Source organism: Thamnophis elegans, chromosome 1, assembly GCF_009769535.1.
Source record: "Thamnophis elegans isolate rThaEle1 chromosome 1, rThaEle1.pri, whole genome shotgun sequence".
NCBI lineage: Eukaryota > Metazoa > Chordata > Lepidosauria > Squamata > Colubridae > Thamnophis > Thamnophis elegans.
The window spans coordinates 167008346-167029835 of NC_045541.1; the positions used below are offsets into that span (position 1 = coordinate 167008346).

At 43.4% G+C, this 21490-nt stretch overlaps 1 protein-coding gene across 1 annotated transcript; it reads right to left on the reverse strand.

Moving 5' to 3' along the window:
• Positions 1–326: 326 nt before the first annotated feature.
• On the reverse strand, positions 327–18495 carry LRRC25 (leucine rich repeat containing 25). The gene is made up of 3 exons (XM_032238994.1): positions 18421–18495; positions 13982–14827; positions 327–861 (listed from the first exon to the last, which is right to left on the reverse strand). The coding sequence occupies exons 2-3, from the start codon at positions 14824–14826 to the stop codon at positions 720–722; spliced, it is 987 nt and encodes a 328-aa protein (XP_032094885.1). The 5' UTR covers position 14827; positions 18421–18495; the 3' UTR covers positions 327–719.
• Between the last annotated feature and the right edge of the window lie 2995 nt (positions 18496–21490).

A 21490-nucleotide genomic window follows, 5' to 3' on the forward strand; every position in this document is an offset into this window, starting at 1 on the left:
TCAGGCTGTTTGCTGAAAGGAGGTAAGTCAATAACTATAAATGCCTGTAGAATGTTCAAATTATTAGACTTATTTTTTAAAGACTGCTTTATTATTGTTCTAGACAACTTAAAAAATGAAGAGCTTTTTAAAATAAATGCTTGATCTGAAGAGGCCCAGTGCTATTGTACCTTCTTTTAAATAGCAGAGAATAACTGTACTTCCAGAAAGCCACATCAATTTTAACAGCATCTTACAAGTATATTCTGAAATGTAACACCACAAAACAGTGTACATCGTCTGTACTGTTTGCTGTTTGTTGCAAGGAGGCAAATTGCTGGGAGGCAGAGGCAGATTTTTTCCCATTGTCTTCCTCCCCAAAAGCTAGGTGTGTCGTATACGTCAGAGCATCTTATACTCTTAGAAATACGGTAATCCAAATCAACAAAACAAATCTAATGAATATCAAGGTAAACAACAAGTAGAAGATAACATAATGGTGCCTGAAGACAATCCATTCCACCACATCACCATAACCATGCTAAAGAAAGCCACAGTGATGGTCTTCTTCACCCAATCTGTAGGTCATACCTAGCTCTTCCGTGATTTACAAAATGCCAGCAAGTTGGGGCCAAATGAGTTGGGATATGGTGTTCTGAAGAACGGGCATTGCAACAGGAAAGGCCCAGGAGATGTTTTGGGTCATCCTTGGTCACAGCAATGTTGATGGAGCCAAGGTATCACTGGTCTGGAATAATGTAGACATCATCTACTGCTTCCGGGACAGGCTGCCCACCATAGTTGTAATATAATTCCTGAGTATTGGCATAGACGGGCTGATGGCCTTCAGAAGAACCTTCGTTCTCACCTTCCGATGGAGACCTGAGGGCCCAAAATCCCCCAAAGAAAAGAGATCATTATCATGCCTCTCCTCCCTATGGAATCATTTTGATCCTCCTATCATTTTTGATCCAATACAGTATGTATTATTCTTTTAAATGGTTTATTTTCCTTTGGGGACCATTTTGAGGGCTTTTAAAGGAGCTGTTAGTATAGCAAATTTATTCATTATGCACCTGTAACTAAGCACAGGCTAGACATAGAATAAAAACTGCAATTAATATTACAAACATAATACAAAGAGATGTTAAATCACATTATGAAGTAAGGAGTCTTTAGAGCAGTGTAGAACTTTTGAGATGAGTGGGCTTCAACCCCTAGAATTCCCCAGCCAGCTCGTTGAAAAACATTGGCCCTAGATCAAATGACTCATGATATAGAGAAATTAGCTTCTTTACATTCAAATTAGTGAGTAATGTTTAAAAACAACAACACCAGAATGGCCAAGAAAATGAAGCTCTCCGTGAAGCCATTAATATTTAAAATTAAAGAAAATTTGAATGTACAGTACACACACACAGAGAGACACACACACAAGCTGTGATAGTGCAGTGGTTAGAATGCAGTACTGCAGGCTACTTCTGTTGACTGCTCGCTGTCTGCAGTTTGACAGTTTGAATCTCACTGGCTTAAGGTTGACTCAGCCTTCCATCCTGAGGTTGGTAAAATGAGGACCTTGATTCAGGGGCGGGTTCTGGCAGGCACTACTGCTGGTTTGCTCATGCGCAGGAGAATAAAAATTGTTCTGTACATGCATAGAAAGGAAAAGCAAGATGGCAGCCTGGAGACCAGTTCAGGGGCGTGGCAGGCCTGGGTTGCTGCTGGTTCCAGCAACCCAGGCTGCTAAATCACTACCAGTTCAGCCGAACCAGTCTGAACTGGTAGGAACCCACCACTGCCCTGATTGTTGGGAGCAATAGGCTGACTCTGTAAACTGTTTAGATGGGGCTGTCAAGCACTATGAAGTGCTATATAGTCTAAGTGCTATCTATCTATCTATCTATCTATCTATCTATCTATCTATCTATCTATCTATCTATCTATCTATCCATCCATCCATCCATCCATCCATCCATCCATCCATCTATCTATCATCTATATCTATCATCTATCTATCTATCCATCCATCCATCCATCCATCCATCCATCCATCCATCCATCTATCTATCATCTATATCTATCTATCATCTATCTATCTATCATCTATCTATCTATCTATCTATCTATCTATCTATCTATCTATCTATTTATCTATCATCTATCTATCTATCTATCTATCTATCTATCCATCCATCCATCTATCCATCCATCTATCTATCTATCATCTATATCTATCTATCATCTATCTATCATCTATCTATCTATCTATCCATCCATCCATCCATCCATCCATCCATCCATCCATCCATCCATCCATCTATCTATCTATCATCTATATCTATCTATCATCTATCTATCTATCTATCTATCTATCTATCTATCTATCTATCTATCTATCTATCTATCTATCTATCTATCTATCATCTATCACTAGCTAGAGGTCTTTTTGATGGAGTCTACCCATAAGCTTGGAAGATATACAGTATATTCCAACTTATCTCACCTTTAAGCTCCCTGCAGGACTAATTATTTTCCAAATTATCCTCCTTCCTCTGCTAACGACAAGAAATGCATTTTTATCCCATTTTGAGGCTTGCCATCTGCAATTCATCATGGAGAGGTGCTTCACACACTTCCCAAAAAGTGGAAAGGTGCTTCACCCTCATTTAAAAATAATGGGGAGAGACATATGTTCAGAAAGCATTATGGTGTTCGTAGAAAGCTAATTATTTCTTTACGTGTAGATGGATTTCTTGGTTTCTGCCTGTATTTGAATAGGTGTTTCAGGATTTGCAACAATTATTATTTATTAAATTTCTAACTGGCTATGTCACTGACACAGCGACTTTCAGTGGCTTATGATATAATAAAAATGTAAAGCTTTTCCATAAAGCTTTAAATTTTTTGGCTGTGCACCCAAATCTGGGGCGTTACATGCACCACGGGCCCCACCTCCTGGCTATATCATTAACAGGCCAGACGCCTTGCTTTGTATATTTTTCAAATTACAAGTTTTAATGTTTTCACTGTTTTAAATGTTTTTTTACTGTTTTTATTGCTTTAAGATGCTTTTAATTGTAATACAATTAAGAGCCACCCAGAGTCGTTTTGCTGAAATGGGTGGCTCAAGAAACAAACAAATACTAAATAAATAAATAAAATTAGAAAAAATTTGAATAGAAAAGTTAAAAACCAAGATGTTGGGCAGCCTGGAGATCTTCTCTACCTGGTTGGCTACCCCCAATGTAGCAGTCCTCTGTTGAGGTCCCAGGTGAAGTAGCACAGCCAAAGGTTTTCTCCTGGACCAATGCAGCCAAAATTATTTGGCCGAAATAGGCTCTTTCCACTGAAACAAGTGGAGCGGGCTACTCCCATCACGATCACATTATGATTAGTCTTTCACACTTACAACCATTTGAGCACTCCCATGGTCACACAATCAAAATTCGGACTGCTGGCAACTGGTTTTATACTTATGACGGACGGTTGCAGTGTCCTGGGGTTACGTGACCCCATATTGTGACCTTCTGATAAGCAAAGTCAACAGGGAAGCCAGTTTCATTTAACAACTGTGCTATTCATTTAACAACCACAGTGATTCACTTAGCGGCGGCGGCAGGAAAGATGGGGAAGATTTGCAAAACGGGGCAAAGCTCACTTCACACCTATCTTGCTTAGCCACAAACATTTTGGGCTCAATTTTGATGGTAAACTGAGGATTACCTGTAATGGCCACCCATTATATTGATTGGGGAAGCTGGCCCTAATGATTCAGGGTTGAAAAGAGGAGCTTGAAAATTCTCTTGTGGTGGACTATTTTAAGCACAATTGAAGAAGCACATTTCTGCCCTGGAAGTTGCTGCTGGGAACAAGGCGTAGTGCTTCACTGGGGACTTTCTCCATTCCTTTTCCTGGCTATTACTCAAAGCAGAGAGCGAGAAAGGGGGGGGTGGGGTAGGAAGAGAAGGGGGGGGGACAGATTGCCCAACCGGAAATTAGTTAAGAGAAAAAACTGAGAAACACATAACCAGTGGATGCTGGCACAGCTCAATGACTCTTAAAAAAAGCTTTTGCAAAGCGAATGTTTGCAGTGGGCATTTCTAACTGTAATGGGCTGTGAGAAGAACCCTGGGAGACAGGAGGAAGAGCTGCAGCCAGGTCAAATTGTCAGACTTGGGTCAATCGAGATTCTGGAAACAGTTCAGAGGAGGGCAACAAAAATGATTAGGGGCCTAGAAGCTAAAACATACGAAGCACGATTGCAGGAACTGGGTATGCCTACTCTAGTGGAAAGAAGGACCAGGGGTGACATGGTATCCGTCTTCCAATACTTGAAGGGCTGCCCCAAGGAAGATGGGAACAACCTATTCTTCAAAGCACCAGAAAGCAAGACAAGAAACAATGGATGGAAACTAACCAAGGAGAGAAGCAGCCTAGGACTAAGGAGAAAATTCCTAATGGTTAGAACAATAAACCAGTGGGACAGCTTGCCTCCAGAAGTGGTGGGTGCCCCATCACTGGAGGCTTTTAAGAAGAGACTGGGTAGTTGTTTATCAGAAACAGTATAGGTCTCCTGTGAGAGCAAGGGGGTTGGACTAGATGACTTCCAAGGTCCCTTCCAACTCTGTTACTGTTACAGACAGTAGTGGGATCCTGCTGGTTTAACAACCAGTTCAGTGATGGCGTGCTTCGCGTGATCACATGTGCTCCACACACGTGCGCAGTTTTAACAAAACTTACCTTCCATGTTACTTCTGGGGAGTAACACAGCTGAGGCGTGGCAATCTGGTCTGCCACGTGAATCAGCTGAGAGGATATGGATAAGTAAAGCGCAGGGGCGGGCAGGCGGACCCACCTGATCGTCCGGGCCAGGGGTGGGTTCCTGCCAGTTCTAACCTCTTCTATAGAAGAGGTTCCACAAATCTACAGTGCCGTTTAGAATCGGTTCCCGCTCTCTCCCCCAGCCCGTCCGCACATCATCAAGATGAAGAGCGAGAGGAGGAATTCTGGGAGTTGAAGTCCACAAATCTTAAAGCTGTCAAGTTTGAATACCCCTATCTGTAACTTATGACCAGCCCTTGCACTTAACAATGGTTTCAGCATTCCCGTAGTCACCCGGGGTCACACAATTGCAATTCACAAGCTTCCCAAACAGCTTCCAACAAAACAAAGTCAGTGGGGAAAGCAGGATTCACTTAATGACTGTGACAACGAAGGTCATAAAACTGGGCATGGACTTGTGCTAACTCACTTAACAACCACGTAACTTAGCGACAAAATTTCAGGTCTCATCTGCAGTCATAAGTCGAGGACTTCCTGTAATGTGCGGTACAATGTTACAAGTGGTCTTCCCCTGCAGTAAATGCTATCTTTTTCTCAGGGAACCTGGCAACTTAGTTTGAGTTTATCAACTTTGTCTTGACATATTTTTGAGCTGACTTGATTGTTGGCAGTTGTGGAAGGCTTTACTGTTGAAGTTGTAGTTTCCTCTCTCACACACACACATTTCCATCTCTCTAAAGCTCGCTGGCTGTTTATACTTAGAGTAGCCTCAAAGGAAGGGGGTCCCTCCTCTTGTTGTTTTTCGAGATTTAATGGAAACCCTGGAGAAATTAGGTTGCAGTCAACAGGGAGGCCAAACACACAAACCAAATTAAAAAAAAAAAGATACTACAAACTTGGGTATCTTAAAGGAAATTCTCCTCTCCCATCCCTACCCCCATCTTAGGAAACATTGAAAATAAATTTTCTTTCAGCCTGCTAAGAATGTGGACTTCTAGGGAAAGGGTGGAAGATATGCAGCACAACTTCAAGAGGGCTCCTTCCAGATGGATCTCTTTATTTTAGAAATAAATGGCATCACACAGCCACTTTGCTTAGAACTTCCACTGATCCTTACAACCCAAATATGTCCAAGGATGTTTGTGTGTCTGTCTGTGCGTCTGTAGCAGGGGTGGGCTGCTGGGGGTTTGCATGGGTTCGGGAGATCCTCTAGCTAGGATTCTGCCCAGTTCGGCAAATCCCCAAATGCCACTCCTGGCTGGCCACATTCATCATGCTAGGTATGTGCAGGGCCCACAGGGAGGCTTGGGGAGGGGGAGGAATGGGCCTACCAGAGATTCCAGAAATCCAAAAACGGGCCCGTTTTTGCGAAGGCCTGCAGTGCAAAACCTTTTTTTAAAAATTTGCCTCTTCAAAATCTTGGTGCCTCTTATACTCCAAATATATGGTATGTATCTATGTGTGTGTGTGTCAAATACTGTCGTCTACAAGGTGACCACAACTGGACAATCAAAGCCTTCCCCTTTTTAATGTGTGTTGGGACTACCATCTTAATTTAACTTCCCCAGAAATTCTCAAACATTGCATTGCCACAAGTCTCTAAAACGATTCATGAAATTGTGCAATTCGGCCATTTATAGAACAAATGACTTCATTGCAGTTAGGGTGTGTCCATAAATCAATACACCCTTATGTGAGTCTTTGAGATGTAATGAACTTGGGTTATTAGATGTAATGGACTTTGCTTATTACATTTACTTCAATAATTACATTTTAATCTATGGATCCCCAGAAATTTCAAGTTTGTACAGCAGCCCATCACAAACTTGTACAAGTAATGGATGTTTTGCCTATGTATCCTGATCAGCCTTTAAAAATAAAAGATTGCATTCCTCTCTAAATTGCTTGTAATCACTTAGAAAGTCACATGCCCCATAGTTCTATCGAGCTGTCCATCTATGTACCTACAACCTTCTTAGGAATAGATAAAAAGGTTCCCCTCGTACATATGTGCTAATTGTTCCCGACTCTAGGGGGTGGTGCTCATCTCCATTTCAAAACTGAAGAGCCAGCGCTGTCTGAAGATGTCTCCGTGGTCATGTGGCCAGCATGAATAATCACCGAAGGCAGCCAGAACACTGTTACCTTCCCACCAAAGGTGGTCTCTATTTTTTCTACATGCATTTTTTACATTTTAACCAATTTCGTTGTATTTATTTTGTACAATAACAATAAAGACTATACTCTGCATGCTTTCGAACTGCCAGGTTAGCAGAAGCTGGGAGAAGCAACGGGAGCTCACTCCCTTACGCGGCGCTAAGAATTCGAACCACCAACCTGCCGACCTTTCTGATCGACAAGCTCAGCGTTTTAGCCACTGAGCCACTGCATCCCTCTCTTAGGAATAGTGTGTTTATCTAACATTATACATAACTGTTGATATTGTGATAGTTATAACGTTTTATTGGGAAAATGCAAAGCGACCTAAATGGCAGAAGCAATAGCAATAGCAGTTAGACTTATATACCGCTTCATAGGGCTTTCAGCCCTCTCTAAGTGGTTTACAGAGTCAGCATATTGCCCCCACAGTCTGGGTCCTCATTTCACCCACCTCGGAAGGATGGAAGGCTGAGTCAACCTTGAGCCGGTGAGATTAGAACCGCTGAACTGCAGATAACAGTCAGCTGAAGTGGCCTGCAGTACTGCACCCTAACCACTGCGCCACCTCGGCAGCAAAGGTCCTTTCCATCTCTATCCTCAGTCCAAGACCATATCCGCAATTCCCCCCCACCCTTCTTCTGGGATTTCATTCTCTTGTTCATCCTGCAGGGTAGACCGAGGAAAACAGGGCTTTCGTTACTGTGGCTGTTAAGTTGAAGCATTTCTATATTCTTTAGTAGGAGAGGAAAATTAGAGGCCTGCCAGCTGTTGCTGAACTACATTTCCCAGAAGCCCTAAGAAGACTGAAGTAAATTGGGACATTGACTGGGTTCATACAACATCCTACATTTAGACTAAAATGGGGCATTTGGTAGTTTGTGGGTCTATAAACTGAGTGATCTGCCAGGACCCAAGCAATCCTAAGGTGTAACGTGAACAAACCCATCATGTTTAGCCATAATATGACATACTTCTTTGGGCAAAACATGCTACAGGGTTGCATATGGCAGGGGTCTCCAACCTTGGCAGCTTTAAGCCTGGCGGACTTCAACTCGCAGAATTCCCCAGCCAGCAAAGCTGGCTGTGGAATTCTGGGAGTTGAAGTCCACCAGGTTTAAAGTTGCCAAGGTTGGAGACCCCTGCAGTCTGGTGTTAAAGCAATTCAGTTTGAGAATGTAATGTGTTGTGTGAAACCACCCCTGAAGGAGGATGCATTTCCAAACCTTGTCCTTGCTCCTTCCCTCCTATTCTAGCAGAAGCTACAGATGAATTTCTCTTTCAGTTCCTCCATCCTTAAGCCGGTTGTTCTACCATCTGTCCTTTTATTTTTACCTTTTATTGGGCTCTTCATTTTGACTTCCGTTTTTAATTTGATTGACCTCACTGAAGGTTATACAAACCCAGAGAAGGAAAAAAACAAAACCCAAGATGTGTTTATACATCCTCTTTTGCCTTGCTGTATCTCTTAATTAATCTCATTCAGATTATGTTTACGGATATTTGGAAATTTGGGGAAATTGGCCAATCTCTCAACCAGAAGAGGAAGGAGGCTTTTGGATTAGAGAAGACTACGTGAAAGCCAGTTAGATGGGGTTATCGGCCAATATATCTTTCAGATATTTTGGATTACAAATCCCACAACCCACTGCCACAGGACAAACTAACTGGATCTGATTAGGATTCACATCCTGTAGGAAGTTACCCCCCCCCCGCCCTAGAAAAATGAAATATTTTAGGAAATATTAAAAGGGCAGAATATTTCCCCTAAAAGGGAGGCAGAAACTCAACCCTCCACCACCACCTTTGTCAATGGGCCTGAGCCAGTCTATTCTACATAACAAAGATCTACCTCCTTCAGGCAGAGCCATAATAAGAATCCCAAAGCCCTTTCATTACATCATCACATAGCAAGAGTCAACCAAGCTTGGGACTCAGGACAACTTACAGAGTTGGCCCTGCGTGGCCACATGGGAGTCTGACAACCAATCAGAATAACAAGCTCAAATTCAAAATCCCAGAGAGGGCATAAAACCGAGGCACTCTCAGCATCTCTTCCTTTTTTTTCCAAGATCTTGAAGCATGTGGTCCTGTCCACCATTAAAACTATCTTTCCAAGCAGCCACCATGTTTCCAGTGTCTTTCCCCCACCCCCCACTTGGAACTGAACCCAGATGGACATTTCTTCCAACAATCCAAAACATAAAAGACCTCAATTGTGGGGGCCATAAAATGAGGACTATCTGTATCTGCATCTTTACCATTATTTGTGCATCAATAAGATGCAAAACACACACAAAAAAATGATGATGCAGTTATATGTATCATCAAATTACCACCCCCTTTTTGTAGTGTTTTATCTATGTACCCATAGGGAATATTAGGAAAAACGGAATTGCAAATTAACTGAAAAAATGGAACAAACTGTAATATGCACAATCTATTTCTGAAATGAAAATTCAAACTTCCCTTATGTAAACAGGAATTCAGAAAGGGGGAAGTTCAGGTTAAAAGGATACTTCAAGATACGCCTTGATGAAAAGCAATTTAAAATAAAACAAACCCACCCGCCCCACATCCTTTTATTCCTCATGCTGTTTACAAATTTCAAACCAGAATTGGGCCTTCGTTTATGCTGAAGTTGCAACGCACAAGTCAAGCAACAGTTGTATATGACCCAGAATCGTAGATAGCTGCAGATTATATGACCAAAAGGGCGTCGCTCTGGATCACTCAGAACCAGTTCCTGGGTTCCTGCCAGTTCTAACCTCTTCTGTAGAAGAGGTTCCACAAATCTACCGTACAGTTTAGAGCCGGTTCCAGCTCCCTCCCCCCGCCTGTCCGCACATCATCAAGATGAAGAGCGAGAGGAGGAATTCTGGGAGTTGAAGTCCACAAATCTTAAAGCTGTCAAGTTTGAACACCCCTGGGGTTTTTTTCCTAAAAGGTTAGGGGTGCAAGGGTCTTGTGACTTGACAGCTTTAAGACTTGCGTGCTTCAATGCCAGAGTTCCTGAGCCAACATGACTGGAGGAGGAATTCTGGGAGTTGAAGTCCACAAGTCTTAAAGCTGTCAAGTTTGAACACCCCTGGGGTTTTGTTTTTTTCTAAAGGGTTAGGGGAGCAAGGGTCTTGTAACTTGACAGCTTTAAGACTCGCTTGCTTCAAATGCCAGGCCAACATTTTGTTTGCTAAGCAAGAGCGTTGTTAAGTGAGTTTCACCACATTTTACAAGTTGGCCACGCCCACCCAGTCACATGGCTGGCAAGCCACTCCCACCTGGTCACATGACCAGCAGGCAGCTCCCGCCCAATCACATGGCCAGCAAGCCACTCTCACAAAACAGGCCGCACCTACTGAAGAAGTTATAACAATTTTTGAAACCTACCACTGCTCAGAACATAACAAAAAAGTTCAATTCCAGTTCTCTGACAGACAAGGAACTGATGCTGCTTTTAATAGAGTCTTTTATTTTTCTTTTAATTTTTTTTTAACATTCTGGGGGCAGCTGATTGGACCAATAGGCTGCTATAGAAGTCCCCTTTTATTTCTTCTATACAACTGGAATGAGCTGTGAAAACAAAGTTGCATGCATTTGACTCTTAAGAAGGGGTCACTAGGGGTGTTTTAGGTCTTTACGTTTGTTTAGGAGGGGAGACCGATAGGTTTAACGCAGAGCTTTTCAATTTTGGCAGCTTTAAGCTAGCTGGGGAATTCTGGGAGTTGAAGTCCACACGTCTTAATATGGCCAAGATTAAAAAAAAAAAACCCATTGGTTTAAAAGTCTCTAACTTATTTTGCTCCTAAAAATGTAATTGTCCTGTTTAAATTGGGTATATATTGCTTTGTGAGATGAAATGCATTCTCACCCTTCTAAAAGAACATCTATTGTTTTAGAACAGGAGTATCGAACTCAATTTCATTGAGGGCCACATAAGGGCTGTGTTCGACCTGGGGGAAGTGGGGCAGCTTGATGTCATTCGTGTCAGGGGCACATGTGGTGGCCAAGTGCTAAGGAGGACTTCCCTCAGACCCTCTCCCCCTCATTATAATCTCCTTCCTTCCTTCCTTCCTTCCTTCCTTCCTTCCTTCCTTCCTTCCTTCCTTCCTTCCTTTCTTCATCTCTTCCCATCTTTCTGTCTTTTTCTTTGTCTTTCCTCTTTCCCTTCCTGTCCCTTCTTGGATGCTCAAATACAAAAGGGGAAACATTTCTCCTTCTCTTTTGTTTTTAACCCTCTGCCGGCAAAAAGCAACAGTGCCTTCTTTCCAGTGAAAACAGAGCCTGGGAAGGCCGCGTGAGCTCCATTTTCACTGGCGGAAGCACCGCCTTCCAGCCCTCCGCTATTCCCAGGGTGGCCCCACGGGTCAGATCTAAGCAGCTCCCGTGGGCCAGATATGGTCCGCGGGTCTTGAGTTTGACACCCCTGTTTGAGAGCCTAATAGGTGCAGAAGGGATACTGAAAGTATTCAAACAGTTCCAGAATTGTTTGAAGAATTTGGCAGCTTCTTTGTTTTGGGGGTTAGAAGGTAAGGATTGAGTGTGATCTCGGAGACCGTATAATTCAATCCTCTCCGTGGTGCAAGAATCTATTCCCACAGCATCCTGGACCAATTTATTTATTTTGCAAATATATATGGCTTCTCATCTTAGTCAAATATGTCTGGGCAGCTAACAAGCATCAAACAAATGCATACCTATAAAAACATAGAAGGTAAAGGCACCCTATACTCCTCCTGAATAACCACCTGACGCCTCTAAACCAGGTGTGTCCAACGCTCAGCCCTGGACAGCTATTAATGCGGCCCATAAGACTACATTTTAAACATTATTATGTGATTTTTTTAGCAATAGTTCCTATATTATATATTGTATTATACAGGTAGTCCTCGACTTATAACAATTCATTTAGTGACTGTTTGAAGTTACAACAGAACTCGGAAAAATGATTTATGACCATTTTCCCACACTTATGACCATTGCAGCATCCCCATGGACATGTGTATTTACATTCGGGTGTTTGACAACTAGTTCACATTTATGAAGGTTGCAGTGTCCCGGGGTCCTGTGATCACCTTTTGTGACCTTCGGACAAGCAAAATCAATGGGAAAGCCAAATTCACTTAACAACAGTATTGCTAATTTAACAACTGTAATGATCCACTTAATAACTGGGGCAAGAAAAATTGTAAAATGGAGCAAAATGCACTTAATAAATTTCTCACTTAGCAACATAAATTTTGGGTTCAGTTGTGGTCATAAATTGAGGACAACCTATGCTATAGTGTGTGTGTGTGTGTGTGTGTGTGTGTGTGTGTGTGTGTGTGTGTGTGTGTATACATATATACATCTTCTAGTCCAACCCCCTGTCTAGGCAGGAAACCCTATACTGTTTCAGACAAATGGCTATCCAACATCTTCTTAAAGACTTCCAGTGTTGGGGCATTCACAATTTCTGGAGGCAAGTTGTTCCACTGATTAATTGTTCTAACAGGAAATTTCTCCTCAGTTCTAAGTTGCTTCTCTCCTTGATTAATTTCCACCCATTGCTTCTTGTTCTACCCTCAGGTGCCTTGGAGAATAGTTTGACTCCCTCTTCTTTGTGGCAACCCCTGAGATATTGGAAGACTGCTATCATGTCTCCCTGGTCCTTCTTTTCATTAAACTAGACACACCCTGTTCTTCATATGTTTTAGTCTCCAGTCCCCTAATCATCTTTGTTGCTCTTCTCTGCACTCTTTCCAGAGTTTCCACATCTTTTCTACAACGTGGCAACTGAATGCAGGATTCCAAGTGTGGCCTTACCAAGGCATTATAAAGTGGTATTAACACTTCACATGATCTTGATTCTATCCCTCTATTTCTATATATTTCTATATATTTCTATATATTTCTATATATTTCTATATATATATATATATTTATATATATATATATATATATATATATATATATATATATATATATATATATATATATATATATATATATATATATATATATATATATATATACTTAAAGCATAAATATAACAAATGTAACAAAAAAGGCAACAGTAAAAAATATTGGGTTTCTGTCTGGATGGACTCTTGTGACGAGCCTAATGACAGAGAGTGGAAGTGTGACCTTCCTCCCATACTTGGGCATACCAGGGGTTGTGACTTTAAGTATATATATATATATATATACACACACACACACACACACACACACACACACACTTCGTAGATTTTCACGGGTGTAGGTATGCTGGTCTTGTTTTATTCAGGTCTTTTCCCGTGTAAGATTGAGATTGTCTTGGCAATGTTTCAGCGAGGTCTCACTCGCCATCTTTAGGCTGGGTTTTGGGTATATATATATATATATATATATTGCAATTATGCTGATAAATAAATAAAGGGAGACTAGTATAGATCTTTTTCAAGCTATTTAGCTCTCATCAGCTAGCCATACCCTTACCGGGAATTGAACCTAATATTACATATTAGGCAGTTATATTAGCCATTAAGCCACAGGCTCTCCTCCTTTTTCAGCTAAGCCAGGGAAATAGGTATGTATTGTGTCACAACCCCTGGTATGCCCAAATAAGGGAGGGAGCATACTGCTTCCTTTTTCTGTGTATCGGCTCACTCTGGGAGCCATGCAGGCAGAAAGCCATTTTTTTATGTTGCCTTGTTACATTTGTGGCTTAGTGAGTAATATAACTGCCTAATGTCACAATATATATATTGTGGCTAGTGGGTAATATAACTGCCTAATGTCACACTATATATATATATAGTTTGTCAGCGTCCTTTCTAAAATTTGGGGCTAAACCTGGACACAATATTCTAGATACAGTCTGGCCAAGCCAGAATAGAGTAAATACATTGAAGCTGCTTAAGGCACCCACTTCACTCTTTAAAACTCTTAAAACCTGGCCCCAAATGGGCCATGATGACCCTCCACCCACCTAGTTGGGGGGGCATCCCTTTGCAAGCACCAAGCAAAGCAATGAGGGTTTTTTTTTTTGTTTCATGCTGACGTAATATGCTTTCCCAAGACATGTTGCCTCCCGGTTGCTCACCTTTTGGCTTTGGCCTGCTTCCGATTCGGGTGGTTGCCATGCCCGCTTTTCATTTTGCCCGCTTTGCCCTTGGATTGTTCATTCAGGACGTTCTCATAGTTTTTTTGGAACTCCGCGTCCTGGCATGTCTCCCGGGGCTGAGGTAAGCGGCTGATGTACCTCGATTGTCCAGAAGTGCCTTCAGATGCGCTGGAAGGTCGTTTTTCTTGGTTGATGGTGGCCCCTTTCTTCCTCCGGATTACTAAGAAAGCCAGGATGGCCAACAGGAGCAGAATCAAAATTGGTACGATGATGCCAACATAGAGACCATACCGAGTGCTAGCAGTGCCAGCAAAGCAGGAATTCTTGTGGTAATCCGTTACATTATCCAGTCTTCCAGAAGTGAAGCACTGGCATTGGGTGCTTTGGTTTGAGCAGTGGTGGCAATAATCCAAAATGCCAGAGGCCACCATGCAGTGACAGTCCACGCGGAGCTTTTGCAGGCAGTGATAGGACACTTCAATGGATAGAGAGCCAAGTTGGTTCTTCTCCAAATGCAGGACCTTCAGCTTGGGAGTTTTGTCAAAGAAGTCAGAAGGAAGTTTCTTTAGTTTGTTATTGTGAAGAAACAACGATTCCAGCTTTTTTGGAGACTCCAATTCTGATAACTCTGGGATGTTGTTGTTGGATAGATCCAACTCTTTCACTTGTTTCCACATAGTGAAATTAACTTTGGGATAAGGGTTCTGGATACTCAAATTCAGGCACGGTGTCTCATTGAAGTGGTTAAAAACGGTCCTGGGACATGCACCATCCACGAGGCATCCAAGGGGGAAAAACAGCAGAGTGGCCAGAAGTCTCCACATCCTACAGTGCATAAAGGCAAATTGGAGGCATGTATCTGGCAAATGGGTGAATCTGTCAATTCTAATCCATCCTAATTCCCGTGATTTACAAAACTGCTGTCCTAATTTCCTCTCTTTTTCTCTCATTTATGCAATTCTGCTAAACCTGATGGTCTTTTACAAAAGTCAGCACCCCAATGTTGGGTTTTTTTGCCCAGCATCTCAAAATGTATGTATGTTAGTTTTGCAATTTTGCCTAATTTTTGCAGATTTCCCTCCCCACAACCCCATACAAAAGAATTTCCCAATATAATGCTTTTTCGGGTTATACTATATGAATTTTCACTTTTTTTAAAGAAAAGAGTGCCACAATATTTATAAAAAACAGTATACACATTTTGAATGATATCTGAATGTCACTTCATGCTTTGGTTTTAAAAAAATTAAAAATGAATTTGCATCTAAATCCTTCTAAATGTCTTTCCAACCTCAACAATAACATGGCAAAAAGGCTAGATCATTCTGTATCATGGTTTTGATTTGGCAGCCAAGGAGCCCTTCTCAATTTTCATTATTTTATTTTTTCATTATGTTATAAGGATTCTTACAACAATTAAGCCAAGTGTACAAGAGATCCTGTAACTGTATTCACATGGCACAATTGGTTGCAATGAGGAAGCTTTTCTAAGCCTTTTCCAGCTGAAGCTGCTTTTCCATAGATTATCATCATTATTTCTATGTGGTGAAAAATGCAGTGGGTAGCGCTATTTGTCAGGGTTCCAAATAGCAAAGGATTCCCAGATGTGCCATCATGGCTCTCTTAATAAATTGGAACTTTGAGGAATCCTTTGCCTTGGACTCTGATTTACCTTTGGATGCTATTTGAGCAGGGTTCTTTTTCAAAACAGAAAGGATTCCCCAGATGTTCACACTTTCTCTTTCTGTTTCCTTCCGTTCCTTAGCCGTCCCCACTTCATCAGCCTGCAGGCTGTCTTTTGTCGCCAACTTGAAGTCCTTCTCTTGTATCAATCAGAGACTTGCGTTATCCCTGATATCAGCAAGACGTGGTCAAAAGTATCGGCTGCAGTCTCAGAGCATCGAGACCGCACATCCGTACCGTAGGGACATTGGCTCCTCCTCCACTTTTGGATGCTATTTGGAACCCTGACATTATTATGGGCAGAATAGGAAGAGGCTTATTCCACCTTTATGTGGCCATTTCTTGGCAGAAATACAAATTTAGATTTTTATATCACATCTGTAAGATTTGGAGTGCTAAAAATTCATGATTTAAGAAAATGGAATATGGGGAACCACACAGTGGCTAAGTAAAGACTGACCAACTGAATGAGACCAAAGGTCGATTAATCACATTTTCGTGCGTTTCCAAAAATGGTCTGGCACATGATTGGCGTTCAAAGATAGATTGCCTGGGAATAAGGTGGATCAGGGGTGGGAGGATTTGCACGGATTCAGGCGATCCTCTAGCTAGCATTCTGCCCAGTTTGGCAAACCCCCAAATGTCACCCCTGGCTGGCCACGCCCACCCCATCCCACTCCTCCCAGGACTCTCCCATTCATCATGCCAGATAAGTGCAGGGCCTACACAGAGGCTCGGGGAGGGGGGAAATGGACCTACTGGAGGTTTGGGAAATCTGGAAATGGGCCTGTTTCCGGCCTCCGGAGGGCCTCTGGAGCCCAGGGGAAGCAGTTTTTGCCCTCCCAGAGGCTCAAGGAAAGCCTCCGGAGCCTGGGAAGGGTGAACCCTGCCCCCCGTGGTGCAGGAGGGTGACTAGACCATGCCCACCCAGCAACAGAGCAGTGAACCCGTTGCTGCAATTTTTGAAGCCCACCCCTGAGGTGGATCTACATAGCTAACATGCTCGAAAAAAGATCTAGATCAAGTCATTAAGCCCAGCCCTCAGATTCCAATGAAAGCCAATCAGATGTCTTTAGGAGGCCAATAAAAGCCATAAAGGGAAAGTCAGTTGCTGTTGAATACAAAAACTCCATTTTGCTATTAATGTCAGGAAACAAATACTAGAACTTTGAAATGAAATTTGCACCCTCAAGTCAGTCTTGATTCCTGGCAATTATCTGGGCATATTCTTGAAAATAGTTTACTATTGCTTCCTTCCTGGGGCTGAGAGAGAGAGGGACTGGCCCAAAGTCAGCCAGCTGGCTTTGCATCTTAGCCAGAACTACTCCACTTGACTCTCTCTTACTAAAACTTTACTAATCTAGATCATAATAGTAGAATCTTGAAAGTCACCTCTCCATCTTATACCAAAGAAAGTCAAGGCAGGGCAATCTGGAGAGTGTTTCTCACACTTTTCTTCATTCCTGTTTCACTAACAATTTTACTACTGACAAAGCCATCCCTGCTCACCTCTATAGTCATGTCCAAAAGACATACATTGGCCTCTCCTTCACTGTGAACCATTTACTAATGAGCAACTTTATTTTGTTTACAGAAGCATTTGTGCCTTCAGAAACAGAATGGAAAGGGTTAATGATCAAGGGGATGGAGTTTAAGGGTCTAGGACTGTTCACCTCACTAGTACCCTTCACCACCCCTTGTTCGCCTCCAGGGTTGGCAACCCTACCCCCCCCTGAAGAAACTCGACACGTAACACTTTCTCCCTCCCTCTCTCTCTTTCTCCCTTCCCTTCCTCCAATTGGGTGGTGGTGAACTGGCTCCTGAGCCCAAAAGGCTGGGGTGAGCAGTATTTCGCCAAATGGCCCGTGACAAAGGGCCTGGGACTGAAGAGGCTGGGTCCCATTGCCCAGGCTGAACAGCTAGGGTCCTTTCAGCGGAGGAGAAATGGTAGAGGTTAATGCCTGGGGGTGGAACCCTGGGGGCGAACAGTCCCATTCTCGAGTCTAACCGTTAGACCAAAACCGGAAAGATCCAAGTTCCTATTAAGCCACAACTATCACAGTTGACTAGTGTCAGTTAATACTTCTGTAAGACATGCTACCTCCCAAAGTTTGTTGAAGGATAATATGGGGGAAGGGGGAAAGGAGGGAGGAATTAATTAAATAAGCTGCCTGGAATGTGCGTAATATCTAAACTCAGACTAGGAAGACACCCCTTCAACTCATCCTCAGCCATGGAAACTCACTGGCTACTTCTCTCATCAAACCTTCCTTGTTGCGGAAATAAAGTTGAAGCTTCTTTATGGGAAAATAGAGTCAAGGAGTCCACAATGCAGACTGGATGGTTGAGAGATGATTTATACACATATGCAATCAACTTTATATCCTACTTTTCTTCTAAGACCTCAAGGTGATCGTGATAGTTTTAACTTCATAACAATCCTACCAATTACAGCAGGTTGATCTGAGAGATGGTGAAGGACCCTAAGTCACCTTTAATTAAGCTTGAAAGGTTGAGAGCGGAGTTGAATCTAATCCGGTGTAACTTTTAAAACCGCAACCCACCCGTTCTGTTGCTTTGCTTTCCCATCCTCTTCTATTGTACAGTAACTGCACTCCCATTCTGCCCCCAGTAGTTTATTCCAGCTGCTACCTGAGGAAGGCTTTTCAAGGCACTAGTCCACAAGATACATGGGAGTTATTTATCCACCCACCCCAACGCTGCTCACACCATACCTTGAAGTCTTCCAGAGGTCTTGTCAGCTTTGCTCTCTTGCGCTGTTGGCATTGCTTGTGAAGGGAGGAAAAAAAGGGAAGCAGTAAAAGTTCCTTCTTTAAAAAAATCTGTGAAGGGTGGGAGGAAAGAAACGGAAGTGCTGGGTGGGAAAGGCCCAGTTACTCAACCTCCTGAAAAGTCAGCACAGAGAAGTGTCAGCCATTGTTAAGGGGCTGAACTTAACATTTTGGGGTTTGGTCACATCTTTGCAAACAAGTTTCCTAAAATATGAATTGGTTCTTTGGAGGTGAGCGGCTGTTATGGCCCGCCAGCAGCCAGCAGAGCTGGCAGCAGATTCGGACAGGGAGGAGGTTGGGGAGGAACATGGGCCAGTCCTGGAGTCTGGGGAAGGGTCTGATGAGGGCTCTGTGTCAGAGGCAGAGAGGGGGACAGAGCCGTATGCCAGTTATCAGCTGCCTTCGGAGTCAGATATCAGTGAGGCAGATGAACAGCTGGAGCCTGTTCCAGGTGTGCGCATGTGCAGAATTGCCAGCTGAAGGGAACAGCTAAAGAACAGGGGTCAATTTGGGAGTAAAGCCACAGGTGAATGATGAATGGCCCCTCCCAGAGGAAATAAAAGAGGAGAGAAAGGGGAGTGGAGTTTGCAGGAGGCAATTAGTTCGCTTAATTGGTTCGTGACCCTCTGAGACTCCTTGCCAAGTTTTGCAGATATCGGCCTGGCAGCTCTCCAAGCCAGATAAGGTCTGTGACTGTAAATCCTCCCTTGAAAGACTTTACTGGATGTGAATGGGCAGAATTCACAGTCAATTATTAAAATGATTTTTTTTCAGGACAAGGAGTTGCTTCATGCTCGTGGGAAGCCTGGGTCGGAACAGCAGCTTCAGATCAGAAACCAGGAAAAAACGAGAATGGAACCTTGAGAGATGAGAGGCGAGGATGCAGCCAGAACACATTGGGGGTGGGGGTCAAGATGCACTCAAATTTGGGGCAGTCCATTGTCAGGCCCAATTTACAGGGAGACTAACACTGAATATGTAGGGGGGAAACTGTATGATGCATGTAAGTCCCCCTCTCACTGCACCTGGGAATTTCCTCCTGCCAGTCAGCTGTTGAAGTGGCTGTTGTTAAATACAATTTTAGCTTTCTTCTAAAGATGGGCATTAAACCCGTCTGTCAAGGTTCCAACTAATGAACCCACCAATTCAGCAACTCTGAGCCTTCTTACTTTCTCAAAGAACTGTTTTATTGAGTGACTCATTTCGGCACGATTGAAAACAAAACCACCTCTGGCTATTTCCCGTGCTTTCGGTATAATGGATAATTCCCTCCCTCATTGTCACATGTCACATTGTCCAATTTGGTGTTCTGGTGTCTCATTGGCAGCCTCTTCCTGTCTCTGGCCAGCACCTGTTGGGTTGACCTTGGTTCCCACGGGATAGTAGATTGTTTTGCCTGGTCTGCATTCCAGCCTCTCCCCCCTCCTATATTGTGCGGCAACCTGAGGAACAGAAAGATGGCTGCGACAGGCCCGATCCCTTGTGAAGTTGATACCATCTTTGAAAATGTTATCAGCCTAATACATGTAGTTGCCATTCCTTCTGTGACCATTTGAAGTGATGATGGTGCTGAACAAAAAGACTTACAGTTGGCCCTCAAAGTTGTGACCATCTCAGTGTCACCATAGTCACACGGTGATTGCCATTTGGGCACTTGGTGGCTAAATCGTGTTTACGACAGATTCAGCATCCCATGTGATTGCCATTTGTGACCTCACTGCCAGCTTCTGACAAGCAAAGTCAGTGGGGAAGCCTACAGGAAATCACAAGTCACGGTCATTACCTGGCACTTAACGACTGTGCCCCATGCACTTAAAGACTGGAACTGGAACTGCCAGAATTGCCATTGCAAATCCACATGGTCTTGTGAGTATTTTGTTTTACGACTGTGTCACTTAGCCATGGAGTTTCCAGTCCCAATTAGGGTCTCTAATTGAGGGCAACCTGTAACGGAGAGGATGGTACAGTACAGTGGTGGGTTGTCATTTTTTTTACTACCGGTTCGGGTGCGCTCACGGGCAGAGCCTCCCGCCTCTGCTACTACCGGTTCGCCTGATCCGATCTAAACTGGGATCAACCCACCTCTGGTACAATATTGCCATGAAGCAGGAATCTCTCTGCAGCTGCAATACACACCTGTCACCTATTTTAAGCATGGCTTCCTGTTTTTGGGGGGTTGCTGACCAAGCAAAAGTGGAAACTCTGAATGCTGTAGATGTGTTGCTTCCATTTTTATTTCCTAGCATGCCTCAGAGCTTCCATTGAACAATGTGGAGATGGTTCCTCCTTCGTGCTCAGCACCTGCTCCTTGGCTAAGCCTTTAAGCAGCAAGGGAGCACTTCTTCTAGGTAACTTCCCAATTTCCAGAAAATATCCTCTTAAATGCCTCCAGTGATAGAGCACCCACAGCTTCTGGAGGAAACCGGTTCCACTGTCAGGAAACTTCTCCTTAGTTCTAGGTCAGTGATGGCTAACTTTTTTTTTTGTTGCGTGCCAAAAGTGCATGCACACACACCCCATAATGCAATGTGTGCGCGACCCCCCCCCCGTGGACCCTGCTGTCCCACGCATGTGCAGACGACCTCCCTGCATGGGCCTGGCCCCATGTGCATGCACATGCAATCTCCCATGCTTCCCCCGCCCGCCACGCATGCACGTATGACTCTACCACCACATGCCTCCTGCTCATACATGCATGACCCCTGCCCTCCCGTACATGCATGCATATCTCCCATATGTGCCCCCCCCGCTCATGCGCAGCAGAGGCCCAAAAACCAGCTGGCTGGCGGGAGGCGCACACGTATGCACGGTGGAACTGAACTGGGGTGATGGCTCGCATGCCCACAGAGAGGGCTCCGCGTGCCACCTGCGCCATAGGTTCCCCATCAAGGTTCAAGGTTGTTCTAGTTCAGAGTGAAGTTTGCCTTTCTCAGACACAAGAGAAATGCTGGGAAGATCAAAAACAAATACGTTTGCTGTTGGAAGAAATATCCATCTGGTTCAGTTCCAAGCT